Here is an 18,205-nt window from a genome sequence, read left to right as displayed (position 1 = left end):
ATTACCATAATGTATTGATTTTTACCAGACTCAATTGACTGAAAAGTTGTTTGTGTAGCAATATTGGCCAAACCAATATACTAGAACGATTTTGTTACCCACAGTAATCAAGTGCATTTCTGAAGTATAATTATACTGTCATAAAAATAAAGCCAAGATACCCTTTTCCAAGCAATAAAACAATAGGGGCTATAAAACAGGAAGAAGAAAAGGCTAAATAAATGAGATTTTTTTAAATGAAATTTAGTGTCTTTCAAAAACACCGCTGCCACCTCTTCCTTCCCTTAAGCGAAGGTTAGCAGAAAATGATCAATACTTCAATCTCAATAAACTATTTCAATAATAGTTAATTCGGGTGGAAACAGAGCCTGAAAATCTCTGCTCAGCGACCTGTGACATCCTGTCATGTTGGCTGGATGCCAATAATCCATCACTGCCATAATGGATACGAGCATGTGTGAAGCTATGGGAACATGGAGATGGGGCAGCAAAGGTGGGAAAGGTGTAGAGAATCAGGAGCTCAGGTTCATTCTTCAGATTCTAATCAATACAATACACATTATTGTATGAAACAAACCTATAACGGTGAATGCTGAGACAGGGAGAGAGGGAAGCATACATAATTAATTTTATTTGACAAATACTCATTGATTTTCTGAAAATATTAATATCTTTGCTTGTCACATGATACTATAATACAATCCAGCTATATACAAGTTATTTAATTTTACATTAAGATGATGTCTTGTTTGCTTGTTTAAAATATGATCTTGGCTGCAAGGAAAAGGTGCTTCATTTGATTGGAAATTTAAAGTTAAAATAAATCAAACAATCACCCTAGCTCTTGGGTCAATATCAAAACCATTTAAAAACTACTCTTAATTTACAAGATGCACTTCAGGGAAAAAACATAAAGGAGTGGAGTCACTGATACAGTTGTCAGAGAAGCTGGGGTTAGGCCTGTTTTGGTTTGGCACCTTCAGGTTGTTTGGTGAAAAGGGAAGTGAGAGTTTTTCTGGGTATTATGTGGTTCCCAATATTTTCATCAGGGAACCTCTTTGTTATGCTTTCCCCTCAGGGATCCTATGTTTTAAAATATTTTGTTTACTAAACAGCATTTAATTAGACAATAATTCATGTATTTTCTCATTTTCTAATTTTCATGAAATAAATCATGTTAAGTGTAATAAGCTGATATAATTCCAGCCCCGAAACAAAAATGTAATGTTTTAGTTGGTCTGTACAGCCATATCATGAGGGCAGAATACAATTTAATAGCTCCTGTGATCTCAATTACCATCTCCAAGGACCATCTTCACCCTGTCGCCCAACAAATATTTCATAAAATTGGTAAGACAACAGAAATGAAGAGAAACCAACACCTTTGAGAATTATTATCCCCTCCCTCTTCTCTTGTCTCTAGATATGGTCAAATTAATTCTTAAATAATGGTATATATCCAATCTTCAAAATGCCATGTAGTCAGCATATATGCTGCTGATTAAACCACTGAGAAAATTCTACCACAAACCCAGGTTAGACCCTTAACTGTACTGTAGGAAGCAGCTGGATTTAGAAAGTCCACTAATATTTTCCAACACCTAGAGATTAGAATACATGGCCAGAAAGCTGACAACTTGAGTCTTAGCCTGAATAATTTGCATTAAGGAAAAAGATAACATAACAGATGATCCTTAAGTGCTTGCTGGCTAACTGACTTAGCACGACCTAAATCCTAAGAGTTAGATACTACTTCATTTCTGGACCCAAAGCTTATGTGACTCCATCAAACAATGCACTGAAGGAGCAAAGGACCTGAGTGACCGGCCTTCATTATCATAAAATGTTTCCAAAGTAACTGGGCCTATTAATTACTTTCATTTCTACATGACATACTATCCAAGAAAAACAGACAGTAACTAGAATGTTAATGGATACCAAATACTCAGTTTTAACATCTGAAAGAAAATTAATCATTCAAACATATGCCCTTAGTTGAGAAATCCCTACTCTTCTCGGTGAATGTTCTAAAACAATTACACAGTCTCAAAATTATGCAGCCTCTAAAACTAGCCAGGTATGGGGAGGATCCAATTAAAGAGCTCTACTAAAACCTGCTTGGAAAAAACCTCCACTTGCCTCATTCTCATTCCAGCCAACACATATAAAGCATCTATTCTATCCTTAGGACAGTGCTGGGTACACTAGAAAATACAAGGAAACACAATGGACTCTGCTTGACCTTGAGAAACAACACTGCCTTGGGGATAAACAGAGTGAAAGGACGAGATGCTGTGTAGAGTGCTGGCTTTGCCACATGAATGTGAGCTCTAGCTTTTTCCAGTGGAAAAATGTGCTTACCATTATACCAGCTGTCCTACAGCAATTTGAAATTAACTATGATAAAAGAGAATATATCTTGAAACTCTGAAAAGAATCATTCTATTTAAGTTAATATATAAGATATAATAATAAATCATATTCATGAGGCAACTAGAGAATAAAAGGAAACAAAGAAGTGTATGATGTATCATAACATAATGTAGAACTTCTCAAAGTTAATTCAACACAACTCTAATTCTGTGAGATATTCCTCAAAAAAAGAATCCCATGGCCAAGTAAGCACAGGAAGCCCAGGGATTAACGATTTGTCTATCACTGGTACTATCACGAACTGTAGCTAACGTTTAGTAAGTGTCAGTTACAGTGCTAAGTCTTTTCTATGAAACATCTGATTTAACTTCACAGTAACTTTATAAGATAGGTATTATAGGTATTATTATCTCCACTTTACACATGGGGAAACTGAGGTAGAAGACGTTACGTAACTTTCCCAAGGTCACACAAGCTAGTTAGTGGCAGGTGCAGGGTTCAAACCCAGAGCCTCCACATTTAACCGCAACACATACTGTTCTCTACTTCCCCGAAGTTTTCGAAATTTATTGTGAATCTACCAGAAGGGAATAGAACATATGTGTTTCCTGATTTATTTTTGTGGAGAAACTTGTAGCACTCTGGGAAATGGAGCAATAATTAAAGTGCGTTCATTTCCTTTTCTTAAATTATTCTTCTTCCTAGGCTTGGGCTATACTTTAGTCTAGGGTATTTCCTTTATGATCTATTTCATCCAAACTAGTAATCCAACAGATACCACAATTTAAAATTACCTGCCTAGATCAATATCATAATAGTAGCGCAGCAGGGGACTACACACAGAATCCACGTTTGGTTTAAATATCTGGGCCCAGAAATTCATATTGTATAACTGAGGAGAACATCTAGACTTAAAGGATGAAAATGTGATCAACTATTAAATACTATATATTGCAGTTACACAATATCATATCCCTTGAAACTCACAACACCCCATCAAGTGGAGCAAATAAGACTGAAATATTAAACTTTTGCTTTACATTTATTATTCTTTATAAGAAAAAAATTAAATAGGCCCATTAGGCAGTTTTGCTACCAATGAGTGGATTTTCCAATATTTTCTTCATCTAGTTTATGTAGCATAAACTGTAATGTAATCATTTTTGTTTGAAAAATCACAGTTTTTATAGTCAACACCATTAAGGTAAACTTAATATAGGAGAAAGTCAATCATAACACACCAAACACTTAGTTTTATAGAGACTTCAGTAAAGTGGCTTTTCATTTCCTGATGATTATACAATTTCTTTGTGCTGCACTAAAAGCCACGGATATAAGAACAACACAAATTGAAACCCAGACAGAAATGAAGACCAATGATCAATGATAAGTGGTTATTCAATGTGATATCTTCATGTCTCTCCCCTTAAGAATCACCTAGGCAATAAGTGAAATGTCTTCTTTTTTATAAGAAATCTATTACATAAAATAAAGTACTAAAATGATCATGATACTGCCACTAACCCTCTGTAAACAACCACTGTCAAAAACATACTAAGGGCTTCCCTGGTGGCACAGTGGTTGAGAGTCCGCCTGCCGATGCAGGGGACACGGGTTCGTGACCGGGTCCGGGAGGATCCCACATGCCGCGCAGTGGCTGGGCCCGTGAGCCATGGCCGCTGAGCCTGCGCATCCGGAGCCTGTGCTCCACAGCGGGAGAGGCCACAACAGTGAGAGGCCCGCGTACCGCAAAAAAAAAAAAAAAAAAAACCATACTAAATCTTACAATACATACTGAGCATTAGCAATGGTAGCTAACTAAATGAACCCAGGATAAGTCGCTAATGTCACCGCAACATCCTAGCAAACTGAAGAACTCATGCTTAAGGACGTCCCCTTGGATACCGTGGCCCTAATAAAAAGAAAATGTCTAGCCATGCTTCTTAGCTAAAAACAACATAACCCAGGCGAATGGGGAGTTATTGTTGAATGGGTACAGGGTTTCAGATCTGCAAGCCAAAAAGAGTCCTGCAGATGGACGGTGGTGATGGTTACACAACAGTATGAATGTACTTAATGCCACTGAACTGTAGACTTAAAAATGGTTGCGATTGTAATTTTTATGTTATATGTTTCTACCACAATCAAGAATACCAGTTAAAGAAAAACAACACTAACATAATTTTATGTTGTAATTTTTCCTTGCTGGATGGGCATATTATTTCCACTTCCCTGTATCCCCTCTTCCCTTTTTTTATGAACCTGTTTTAAGATAAAAGGTTAAAATTTTAATATCTAGGATATTATTTCTAATAAAAATTACCTGATGGAGTTTGGTGGTCTTACGCTTTCTCCCTTCTAGAATAATAAATAATTATTAGAATAATATCTAGAATAATATCCTACCCTTCTAGGATAGTAAATTCACAATAGGTCTTCAATTAAAAAATAAAAACATGCTTGAGAATCAAACATTTGGTGAAACAACAAAAATAAGTAGGTTAGGAGTCTAAAGAAATGTTTTTGGACTCTATTCGACCAATAAAAGGAGTCAAAAGAGTTGCTAGACATCTTTTCTGTTTTATTACACCTGAACACCAGCATAAAAGCATTAAGAAAAAGAAAGGTTGAGATTTTGAAAACCGCTCCCTCCAGGGAACTCAAGAGAAGTAAATTGGAGTGTACATGTTCCTTCTTATTTCTAAAGGTACCTGAACTCAAGAACCTTCAGGACAGGGTAAAAAGTCAAGTCAGATAAGAGTGAGGAAGAGAAGACTAGGACGAAGAGATGCTATTTATGCAGTACTGGGGGACTGCATGGGAAGGAATGCTAGTATGATTCACGGAAGGACAACAAACTTTTTAGACACATGAGGCATCACACATTTTAAGGGCAAGACCCAAGGATTGTGAAAGAAATGTGTTATTATTTAATTCTCTGAATTATCATAGTGGAAGCACTTAACTTTCAGACCAACTATTCACCATAGTCAGTTATCTATAGGAAAAAACAATCCAAATATGTAAGCATACGTTCTTAAAGGACTATGTTAAAGGACTTTAGGAGAAAGGACTCACATCCTGGCTCTATCTACAGAGAGGACAGAAGCCCTGGGTGGGGGACTGGATCAGATAACTTTGAAGGAGCTTCTAACCCTGAGAAATCTGATTCTATGCCAACACTGTATCTGTGTGGAGGATGTTCTGGAATTTTAGGATGTGATCTTTCGCATTCGTGGGCAACAGGGCGATTTTGCAACAGGGCAATTTTTATCTGTATTCACGTCATTAGTAAGAACTTAAAATTCTAAGAAAATCAGTAACCAGTTAAACATAAATTAAATAATTTACAACTTTGAAAATATATATTAATATCAATAGTAAAACATCTAAGGTAAAAACACAATCATAATGTGATGCAGGGTTAGTGTATATATGGAAAACAGCTCTCTGGAGGAAAGCTTTATTACTCCCTCAGGGCCTTCTTACAGAGTATGGATTTTTTAATTCCTAGTGGAATATTTTTCATACACCATTGCAGACTATTAAGTACCAGACATTACATTATGTAGTTTAAACTTTGCACTACTGCACGAGAAAGACTTCCCTGTTGAGAGAACTATTTTTTACGGTTAACATTTTTTAATATGAAAATGAACACTTCTTTAGGGTAAGATCACTGCAATTGGAATTTGGGAGAATTTTATAACTTAACATATTCATTAATGTGTAGAAATTCTCTCAGGGAGTAGGGTGAGGAGAGAAGGAAACACAACAGGAAGAAGGCTTTTTAATAACTGAGTGTTCACACAGGGCAAAGCAATGGTATTTATAAGGTTTGTCTTCCACTGAGCATAGCTGTACGTACACAGGCAGGGGACTAGCATAGGGTGCTAGCAAGTTAAAAAAAATAAAAATAACGGTGTTAAAGAGCGAAGGAAAAAAATACATTAAACTTCAGGCCGGTTAAAGGTACACTTGCTAATGGTGGACTATTAAATGCTCACCCAGGAGAGATGCAGACTCAGAAATATTAAAAAGGCAATATAAATGCACTTTTCCAAGCAATTCCTGAGAAAATAGATTCCTTGCAGAATTTTGGAGTCAAATGTGGAAATAAAATCTAAGCACTGGTGGTCATTTAAAAATCTTTGCCATGGAGAACTTGGATACCCACATTTGGCAAAAGTGGATAGAAAGTTTAAACAAAATTGACTACTCACTTGTAGACTGTGCCTCCGTTGCCATGACCAAGAGTGTCTCGATACCGTATGTCTTGTTCATTCATCTCCACAAGAAAGAAAGAAAAACAAAAAGGGTGTCATGCTGTGGATGGAAATGTCAAGGAAAAGCAACTCTGGGCCATAAACAACAAGCAGTCTGGGTCATTTCAAGTTCAGCTGCAAGAACGAGAAGATCAATACAACATTTGCTGTCCAATTTATAAAAGACGATACCAAGGGACAAAGTGATGGAAAGTTTAATGACAATTTGTTTGCCTGGGTCATTTCATTAAAGTTTGATAAAAGGTGTCAAAATGGAATGATATAACATAGCTCAAAAGGGTCAGGTCAGAGATACTGATAAGAACACAGTCTCCAGCACTACATAACCACTGCCAAACAGCACTGCACATAACCAAAGTCAAACTTGGCAAGAAAACACACACACACACACACACACACACATACACACACACATACACACACACACACACACACACACACACACACACACACACACACACACACACACACACACACACACTTCTAGTAATCCAATGCACAATTTGTAAATAAATCAGCCCCTGAAAACTCCTCAAGTGACCCTCTAATTAACATTAAACAAACTAACTGAATAATGTTAACGATTTTCCTAGAGTAGATATAGCCTTTTTTTTTACTTTTTTTTTTTTTTTTTTTTGCGGTACGCGGGCCTCTCACTGTTGCGGCCTCTCCCATTGCGGAGCACAGGCTCCAGACGCACAGGCTCAGCAGCCATGGCTTACAGGCCCAGCCGCTCCGCGGCATGTGGGATCTTCCCGGACCGGGGCACGAACCTGTGTCTCCTGCATCGGCAGGCAGACTCTCAACCACTGCACCACCAGGGAAGCCCAATATAGCCTTTTTTTGAAAATGATAAATTAGTACACAGCAATAGCTGGGTAGAAATCTTATGCTCATGGAAAAGTGCTAAATCAATGCACTTTAAAATGCACATATAGTCAAATATTATAAGGCATAAAAGGAAAATAGATAGGCATGTGATTCATATAAAGTCATTTTTGTAATTTATTATATAAAACAGTATGTGCATTTTCCCAGGTTCTGTAAAACTATTATACCACAAATACTACTCTCATTTGAATCGTGAATAGAAGTGAACTATTTTAGTACCCCAAAAATAATGTTTTAGAGTTTGAAAGAACTCCCTAAATAATTATTTATCAAATGACTTTAAGACTAGTCAGATTCTATTTGAGGCATTCAGTAATTTTCTACACACTGGTCCAGTTGCTCAAAAATTAACTGCCAACTTTATTCACTAAATGGATTCAATAAAGGTGTTATTTTCCATATAGCTAAAGCTCGGGAAAAGCCATAGTAAGCCCTGAAAAAAATCAATTTCCAGGGAATTGCACTGCCTTGCATGGGCAGGAAATGGATGGAGTTTTTAATTCAATATCACCTGGAAAAAAATAGTTTGCTTTCAGACCATTATAGTAAAGCTTTAAATATTTTGCTCTACTCTGAACTTCCACCAATGGAATAAAGCAAGGTTCCATTTATCAAGGGAAATATTTTTGTCTATACATTTCTGAAGCTGAAGCTTCAGAGAGCTGTGATAATTAGGAACATAGTGCAGATAACAGAAACAGCTTCCTTTCCAAGCCATTCTGCCAAACCCTAAAAGAATATTGACAGATTAATGTATAAAGGCCAATTCAGCACCCCATTTAATTGTAGTAAACCCTGACTGACTTAATTTGCAATTAGCTAGTTACTATATTTAGGGTCAGAGGCAAAATGACAGACAAGTCAGAAAAATTGGCAACAATTTTCCTATTTGAGGGAAATTCTGTGGCATGAAGAAAGAAAATCTCATTATTCTGGACCAAAAAACAAATTTTAAAACAGCATGAAGAAAAGTAGCACATCAAGTTGAGATACTAAATAAACTAGCAGAGTTGCTACTGGGTTTGATTTGATCAAAGGGTGTAAGAGATACATATGCAAATAGCAGTATCTATTGGCAGGTACAAACAGGCTAATTCCTTGAAAACATTCCTCAAGGTAGTCCAAACATGACTCTAACAACCTAATTTGTACTATTAACTTGCTTAACAAGCTGCACCCTCATCACAGCCTGAAGTAAATTTCTACGAGAAATTTTACTCACTCAACGTCTACAAATTCTGAATTGGTGGCACTGAAATTTAAGGGTAAGCAGGATGTAGCTATAGGATCCAGGCTCTGGAGAGGTCACAACCTGTGATTACATTCCCTCCACCTCCACCACTCCAGGTAAAAGGACCAGTAGTTTCCTCTTAGAAAAATATAAACATAAGACTCATTGATATTATACATTCCAGTGATATACTGTGAGAGACCTAGGACTTCGGAGGGGGCTTGATTTTGTGGTATTTTGTTGGAGGCAGTAAATGCAAAGGGGCAGGTCTCTGAGCAGCTTCCACCACTATAATCCCAACACCATAGTCTTTTTAAACTTTAATACCCACTAGGTTGAAAAGAGAAGTGGAGCAGCCACCCATCCAGCACTCCAACCTAACCAGGAGTGGTAGATGTAAAAAAAAAAAAAGAGGCAGGGGATAAGCTGAATGCTCCAGAGAGATGGGGGATGATGTTGTGGGCGTTGTATGGGGCGTGGGGGTGTGTGTGTGTGTGCACGCACATGCATGCGCACGCTAACACAATGTTTAGGCAAATTCAAGGGTGGAAATTTGGAATCCCTCAGATAATGAGAAAGACTTTAAGAGTCTCATAAAGATAAAAATGGTTTTAAAAAATAAGTTCTAGAACCACATCACTCAAAAAGACAGTATCCATAAAAAATTGTTTCGACACTGTTTTAAAGTTTTATATAGACATTTGCCTGGCCTATAAATTGATTGATAGATTATTCTATTTAAAAATATCAGGGGCTTCCCTGGTGCCGCAGTGGTTGAGAGTCCGCCTGCCAATGCAGGGGACATGGGTTCGTGCCCCGGTCCGGGAAGATCCCACATGCCATGGAGCGGCTGGGCCCGTGAGCCATGGCCACTGAGCCTGCACGTCCGGAGCCTATGCTCCGCAACGGGAGAGGCCACAACAGTGAGAGGCCCGCGTACCGCAAAAAAAAAAAAATATATATATATATATATATATATATATATATATATATATATATATATCTCAGAATCTTTTTTTCTTTTTGCTTATTTGAATCTTCCAATTTTTATAGAGTATTCAAATATTATTCATGTTAAAAAAGTTTTAAAAACTATTAGAGTCAAGCTTATAAACTGATCACAAACAAATTTTGAGAATTTTGTATATCTAATCAAAATGGATTACTTTAATTGATCTTAAATATAAAAAAATCATTAAAGGGATCAACAAGTAGCTAATAACATTTCTGCCTTTTTAGTTTAGAGAGCATATTAATTCAACTTTTCAAAATAAAGCATAGGAACTGTACTCATTATGATACAAAAGTGGGATTTATAAGCCTACAAAGTACAACATTTAAATATTACAGTTGGGATCAAGTATCATAAAAATCACACACTTTTACAACATTTTAAACATATAACCCAATTCGTTTGGGTCATATAACTAGTAAATAGCAACTAGCCAAGGTGAGAACTCAGTCTTTCAGGTTACTCTGCTCAGTGCTCTACCTTAGCAGTTGATCTCATGTGTAAGTACAGAGGGACATCCTCTCCATCAATGGTGCCTGGTCCATAGGAAGGAAAATAATCAAATGAAGGGCACTCAAAAGTTAAAAGCGATTTCATCAACTATGATATTTGCTTTTAAGAAGAGAAATCACGTAGCTCTCTAGATAAAAAAGAGGTAAAAGAAAGTTTTTATTCAATAAAGATACCAAATAATTTAAACATATAAATCAGTTTCCTTGTTTTGACTAAAAAAAAAAAAAGCAAATGAAAGGCAGAATAATAGATGTGAGGGAGAAGGGAGAAAAAACCCTGAGAGTTACAATGACGTGTCAACTGCCGCGACGGCAAATGACCTGGGAGAGGTGATTGGCACTGGGCTCTGCTGCTGCTGCTGAAAGAGAGGTGGGGGCTGTGAAAGAACGTGGACGTGACACCCCAGGGGGCGGAAAGGTTGTGTCTGTGCAGGGAGGGGAGGTGCCATGCAGTTTGGACTTACACAGTCTCATTCATCTATGTTTAGGTCTTCGTATGGGATCTGAGACGAACCATAAGAATCTAAGAGTTTTATGTACTGGTAATAGGACACTCTTTAAAGCTAACTTTACAGTCGAATACTATTTTTCTTTCTCCTTTTTTTTTTTTCTAAACACAGAAAGTTTTTTAAAGGCATCTGAAGTTCTCAAAATAACAGCCAAACATGAAGCAGGATTAGAATTATTTCTCGTTTTGTGACTTCACAGTACATTTATACTTGATTTACCAGAAACAGAAAAATACTGTCAACCTCTCCTACAAATTATAAAAAACAAACAGACGAAAGACAACTTCAGAGATGCAAAGGTCAAAGTCATACATCCTTGGAGTGACTGTACTGTTTTAATCCTTTAAATTGACCCACTGGGCCATTTCTAATCAGTTTCAAATCAAGGGCCAACGTTAAACAGATGATACTGCACTACAACTGAAGTGGGAAAAACACACCCAGAAAACACATCAGTGGCGCTGATTTATAGCTCTCAGTACAACTTGCCAAAAATACCTTATGATTTGTTTTTTTTTAAGCTGGAAAAAAGGAATCCTCCCTCACAAAGCAATTACAGAAGAACAATGTCTCCATTCCAAAGACTAAATGTTAAACTTTTTAAAGTGTTTAATATAATGTTAACGAAATTAATGGGGAAAATCAAATGGAATTCAATTATAGATCAGCAAAGAAAATATTCTTTGTTTATTGTCTGCCTGTGTTAAGAAGAATCAGTACCTATTGCTTATAAATCATTAAAATAAAAAAGCTCAATTAATCCTTATTTTATATGTAAAGGTCTGACAGAAACTAGTCCTATCACCAGACCTTTGCTTCACAAATCGAAGCAATAATAGTTTCAGAAAGCAGTCACACTCTATGAGCAGACAATTGGAGAGATTTAGTAAATCCCACTTTATAGAGCAGAGACTAATCGGAAAACACAAGCCAGTCAAATGTTTCTTATGAACTGTTGACACTATATCAATGCTGAATCAATTGGTGGCATTTACTCTGAGTGACAGAAAAGAAATAAATATTTATATCACATAACCTATATCAATGAACCCAGGCAGAAAGCTATTTCTAACCTGTCAATATTTGATTATCTTGAAGAATCATGTCCCTTTCTTTAAATGATTAATATGAATTCCTTATTAAATCTAAGTGGAGGCTAGTGGAAAGGCAAATCATTATTAATGCTTGAGAGCATAAACCACTAAAATAAAAAACTATGCTCAAGTGTTAAGGTATCGTTAAATGTGACTTACATCTTCCATATCAAGTGGTGTCAGTGTTCAGCCCACAAATTTATTGATGCCACACTGTGCACATTACCTCAATGCAATGCAATCTCACTCACTCTTTAGTTACCTGATAGTACCAAGGACTGAGGAATTAAGAGGAGGAGGTATTTTGAAGACTTCCAAAGGTGGGAGTTCTTTGTTTTGTACTGTTCGTTTTCGTGAATAAAAGTAAACGTAACAATGGCTAATCCTTAAAAGAAAGGAAATGCCATCCTGTTTAATGTGGGATTATCACATTCCCAAGGGAAAGCAATAAACAATCTTTAAGTGTCAAAAATCATTGCCATGACAATCTTCCACCAAAGAGAATCTCCCTACCAAGAGCACTAAGATATTTATGGTACTAGGTTCAGAACACTAGGAATATTTCAGAATGTTTATTTTTTGCCCTGGAAATAACTGTTTTTCATTTTTGAAAGAGGAATCTATGACAGGTTATTTTCCATTGCCTGGGTTGAACAAATGTAGTTAAAGCTTCTTAATTTATGTCAATTTTGAAATATATTTTCCAGCTGAAGAACACTAGTAACTCACACATAAATTACAGTTAGTAACTAGGATGCAAACATGTTGGAGATACATGAATATCGCAGGCTCAATATTTCAGCTTTTAGTCACGTTAACGCCAAGTGCTAGAGACATGTAAGAAATACACCTGCAGAACCATGTATGCTTCCCTCCGGTGGGGAGAAGAGGGAGAACAAGAGGACAATAATGGGCTTGGCAGTGACCAGAAGGAGAGAGAAGGGCAACCAGGTTTTGTTTCATGTTTCCGAAAACACGCAGGGCACTAGGGGAACATGTATGTGGACCTCAATCTAAACAAAACTTTGGCTGCTTAAAGTTAAAAGTACTATTAGATAAATATGAAATATGGGGACCATTAAGATTATACATACAACATACATACATATGTTGCATATACATACAACACCAGATTCTCCTTAGCCGTATATTGAATAGTTAAGGACTAGAATTCACACACTACAGATGATGATCAGGTGTCAAAACTAGATCAACTCACTTTTTCTAACTGTATTCAAGGGATTCCAGGCTAAACAAGTAAGGCTTCCAGAAGTACCACCATATAGTCCTTGTTTTAAGGCATGCACATCTATTAGGCCACAAAGTTACAGGTGATACTAAAGGACAAGCATGAGGACCCAGCTTTGTCTTCTTGACATGCTCCACTACAAGTACCTGATTCATGAAATGCCAATGAGGACTGGAGAGGTCAGCATGTGAAAGCACTGAATAAGCATCTGAGATAATTAAGATTTCAGCCTTCGAAACATGGACGGGAAGTGAACAGCAGTTAAGAAAATCAATAAGAGTCTTTTATTTGTGGTGACACAGATGTCTCAGTCAATAGAGCCTAATAGGCAGGCTTGATCGCGATGGACAGGCGCCTGCCTCCAAGGCTATCAAAGGGCTTCCTCTATAACAAACATTAAAACGCATTTATGTTGCTATTGAAGAATCGAGGACCCTGCAGGTAGCTTAATTTACCAGTGTATGTTTAAAGGCACTATACTATTTCAGATGTGTCAATTTAATTGAATCAAAATTAGTGAGAAATAACTGGGCTGCAGGACTGTTTATCCCTCACTGGCTGGAGTAGGTCATTCTGCTTTAGACGACCAGTCAACTAGGCAAACTGAGGGCTCCTGAAGCCCAGGAATTTTAAATGCCAAAGGTCTGCTGTGACTCTGTTCCCCTAAAATGCCAGTGTTAGTTTCAGGACAAAAGAAGGAACTAAGGTGAGAAAGTAGCAGTTTCTCTTTTTCTCCCTAAAGATAAAGAAAGAAACAGTCACCTCAGGATGCAGGGCCATTTCAACCACCCATGGGTTGACACACTTGTTCAGAACTGATTAACTTTTTTTACACCGAGCTGGCAGCAGGGTGTGTGCATGGTACTTCAATCTGCTGGGAGTGAAACCCATTAGCACAGTTTGAAAAACGTGCTGCAAATTGTTCTGCCAATCAAATTAAGCCGTGTAATTCATTTATGAGAAGAAGAATTTTATAGATCCTTTATCTGCTTATTAAGTTTATGGATACAAAAACTAGACAGCACTAAGTTATTACTATAGTCTTAATATGTAATGACACCTACCTGGCCATTGGCTAATATTTTTTTCAGTTCAGCAGAAGACTTCTTCAAGCTGAAAAGAAAAGACATAGTTTTTAACGGCAAGTTCATCAGCACCTCTGAACACCACTGAAAATTCCAGACTAAAACACACTTTTGTTTTAGGGGTAGACATAGACCACACTACTCTTTTTTTTTTTTTTTTTTGTGGTACACGGGCCTCTCACTGTTGTGGCCTCTCCCGTTGCGGAGCACAGGCTCCGGACGCACAGGCTCAGCGGCCATGGCTCACAGGCCCAGCCGCTCCGCTGCATGTGGGATCCTCCCAGACCGGGGCACGAACCCGTGTCCCCTGCATCGGCAGGCGGACTCTCAACCACTGCGCCACCAGGGAAGCCCCACACTACTCTTTACATCCTTCTCCCTACATAAAATATTTTCTAAAGTAACAGGCCAAATGGCAAAGGTATCGATAAGGGACTGAAACCCCGTTAGTAATCTAAAGCAATAAAAAAGCCTACTGTCATAATGAAGCTAGGCTATTGTATGGAGTATTTCAGAGACCTCTTGTTGCTATTAGTTCTGCTGCCTTTGAGTAGCCTTACAGTGGTTATTTTATGTGGACTCTGTCATCTGCTAAATGTCAAGTACTTAACAATGCACTCTTAGAATGTTCACAGCAAACAAAGATTACAGAACTTCAAAAGATAAAATAATTTAAGTCCTGATTTTGTACTATAGCTAAGAGTTACAATTCAGCTTCCTGGGAAGTAAATGTGTAATAGAAATAAATCCTGGCACTCACTAGCTGTGTGCTCTGGAACAAGATACTTATCCGCTCTGAACCTCAATTACCCCTTTCTATAAAATGGGGGAAATATCAACATTATAGTGTAACCAAGAAAATTAAATATTACAAAAAGCCCTAGCACCTGTTTCTTGCACATAGTAAGTATTAAATCAATTTTAGCTGCCTTCTCTTTCCTTTCCTTTCCTGTAGGTATGAAACCCAGCTTCCGTTGGTATGTAAGAAATATAGAAATCTTCTTCTCTGGACATTTATGACTATGTAAACATTTATGTGGATGAGTTTAGGGAAAGCGGCCAAAAGATGCTGTGAAGTCCTTCTAGCTTTATAATGAGTTATACCTGTACACATCCACCCAGTTAGCAGAGTGGTGCATAAAATAATACCTCCTCCCATCAATGTTCTAATTTGAAATTTAAAGCTTGTTAACTCTATCCTTAATCTATCTACTCTAACCCTCTACCCATCTGCCAAATTAACTCTCTTCCCTTTGGTAGTTATCTGTAGATACCTTTCTTCCCACCACACCCTCTCCCAAGACTGGAAGCTCCCTGAGAACAGATACCACATCTTACTCACCTCTCTATACATTCCATTTCCTTCCCGCTCTCGAACCTAGCCCAATGACTTGGCACATACTAAGTGTCTGATAAGTGATAGTCATTATTCTGGTTGTTATTATATGGTAGTAACACACACACACACACATACACACACACACACTCATTTGGTACCTTTAGTAAGTTATATTTGAGAAAACCTCAGACTTCAAGTTTGACCACACTCACGATTCCAAGTTATAATTATTTTTCTTAATAAATACTTCTTAAACTTCTGCTACAGTCAAATGCAAACTATGGAGCCCTAGTCTCTACTTTCCCCAGATTTTATAAAACATGCCTTCAGCCAATGATTCTAAACTTTAATAACATCCTCCCAAGTCTAAGAATTCATGCACTCAAGTGGCAATTAAGAATACTGCAGAATGGGACTAAAGCTGAAATACATCCCCCCCAAAATAAACTGACTAAGATCAGTCCAGTTGAAAACAAAATATTAGCCTCTACCATTTCCTGAATGATGACCATGTGCCACGCACTGTGCTAAATGCTATTACTTAGTATCCTGATCTAATCTTCACAGTAACTATCCCGCTGTGGGTATACCCTGTGGGGGAAAGTTATTCCTGATACACAAAGAAAACTAAGGTACGAACCTTGTTCAAAGTCTGTCTGTCTTACACACATACTTTTTTTTTCTGGAAAACATCTGGACCCTGATATTGCCATAAATGGTCCCAATTTAATATTTGCAATTATTATAAAAACAGAAATGACCAAACAATGCTCAGGCAATGTTTCTCCACAGATATTCCATTATGTCATGCAACTTAAAATAATAACATTTTGATTCATTGCATTTACAAAACACCTTTCATCCAAGAAACAAAATGTGATTCCTTAATACAACTTCATCAATCTTCTTAACACCAGAGGTAGATAGATGGAAAACTTAATCATCCTAATTTTATAGAAGGAGAAAGCCAGAATGTTTAGGAAAGGCCGTGCCTTGGCAGTGGGACGTGAATTCAGTAACTATGGTTTAGGAACACCATGTGGATTAGTAAGCTCAGTTTAATAAACATATCCACCTAAGGCAAAGACCAATTCATGCTTTGAGAGTAACAGAGGAAAAAACTGATTTTATTCATTATGTCAATATCTGGCTATGAACTTTGGTAAAAAATTATATTTATATATCCTGGCAATTTCTTTGTGCCCCAGTTTACTCAATGTTTTATTTTTATTTATTTATTTATTGGCTGCATTGGGTCTTTGTTGTTGCACACGTGCTCTCTCTAGTTGTGCCGAGCAAGGCTACTCTTCGTTGTGGTGCGTGGGCTTCTCATTGCAGTGGCTTCTCTTGTTGTGGACCACAGGCTCTATGCACGCGGCTCAGTAGTTGTGGCTCACGGGCTCTAGAGCGCAGGCGCAGTAGCTGTGGTGCACGGGCATAGTTGCTCCACGGCATGTGGGATCTTCCTGGACCAGGGCTCGAACCCACGTACCCTGCATTGTCAGGCGGATCTTTTTCTTTTTTTAAACATCTTTATTGGAGTATAATTGCTTTACAATTGTGTGTTAGTTTCTGCTTTATAACAAAGTGAATCAGCTATACATATACATATATCCCCCATATCTCCTCCCTCTTGTGTCTCCCTCCCACCCTCCCTATCCCACACCTCAAGGTGGTCACAAAGCCCCGAGCTGATCTCCCTGTGCTATGCGGCTGCTTCCCGCTAGCTACCTATTTTACATTTGGTAGTGTATATATGTCCATGTCACTCTCTCACTTCGTCCCAGCTTACCCTTCCCCCTCCCCGTGTCCTCAAGTCCATTCTCTACGTCTGCATCTTTATCCTGTCCTACCCTTAGGTTTTTCAGAAAAATAAAATTTATTTTTTTGATTCCATATATATGTGTTAGCATACAGTATTTGTTTTTCTCTTTCTGACTTACTTCACTCTGTATGACAGACTCTAGGTCCATCCACCTCACTACAAATAATTCAATTTTGTTTCCTTTTATGGCTGAGTAATATTCCATTGTATATCTGTGCCACATCTTCTTTATCCATTCATCTGTCAATGGACACTTAGGTTGCTTCCATGTCCTGACTATTATAAATAGTGCTGTAATGAACATTGTGGTACATGATTCTTTTTGAATTATGGTTTTCTCAGGGTATATGCCCAGTAGTGGGATTGCTGGGTCATATGGTAGTTCTATTTGTAGTTTTTTAAGGAAGCTCCATACTGTTCTCCAGTGGCTGTATCAATTTACATTCCTACCAACAGTGCAAGAGGGTTCCCTCTTCTCCACATCCTTTCCAGCATTTACTGTGTGTAGATTTTTGGATGATGGCCATTCTGACTGGTGTGAGGTGATACCTCATTGTAGTTTTGATTTGCATTTCTCTAATGATTAGTGATGTTGAGCATCCTTTCATGTGTTTGTTGACAATCTGTATATCTTCTTTGGAGAAATATCTATTTAGGTCTTCTGCCTATTTTTGGATTGCGTTGTTTGTTTTCTGATATTGAGCTGCATGAGCTGCTTGTAAATTTTGGAGATTAATCCTTTGTCAGTTGCTTCATTTGCAAATATTTTCTCCCATTCTAGGGTTGTCTTTTCGTCTTG

The 18,205-nt window shown here is 37.6% G+C and overlaps 1 protein-coding gene across 3 annotated transcripts in view; it reads right to left on the bottom strand.

The window, feature by feature from the left end:
* The window catches only part of MAP2K5 (mitogen-activated protein kinase kinase 5), a 264,811-nt gene that overhangs the window by 202,575 nt on the left and 44,031 nt on the right, over nt 1-18,205 (bottom strand). For all 3 annotated transcript variants that reach the window (XM_082649583.1, XM_082649584.1, XM_082649582.1), the window contains exons 7-8: nt 14,222-14,270; nt 6,597-6,661 (exon numbers count right to left, since the gene is read on the bottom strand). In XM_082649583.1, the coding sequence (XP_082505709.1) occupies nt 6,597-6,661; nt 14,222-14,270 (114 nt within the window). The remainder of the gene's footprint in view (nt 1-6,596; nt 6,662-14,221; nt 14,271-18,205) is intronic.

This window comes from Grampus griseus (genome assembly GCF_964374135.1).
Source record: "Grampus griseus genome assembly, chromosome: 2".
Taxonomy (NCBI): domain Eukaryota; kingdom Metazoa; phylum Chordata; class Mammalia; order Artiodactyla; family Delphinidae; genus Grampus; species Grampus griseus.
The sequence above is the reverse complement of the archived record's forward strand: the minus strand, read 5'-3'. Positions and strand labels throughout refer to the sequence as shown.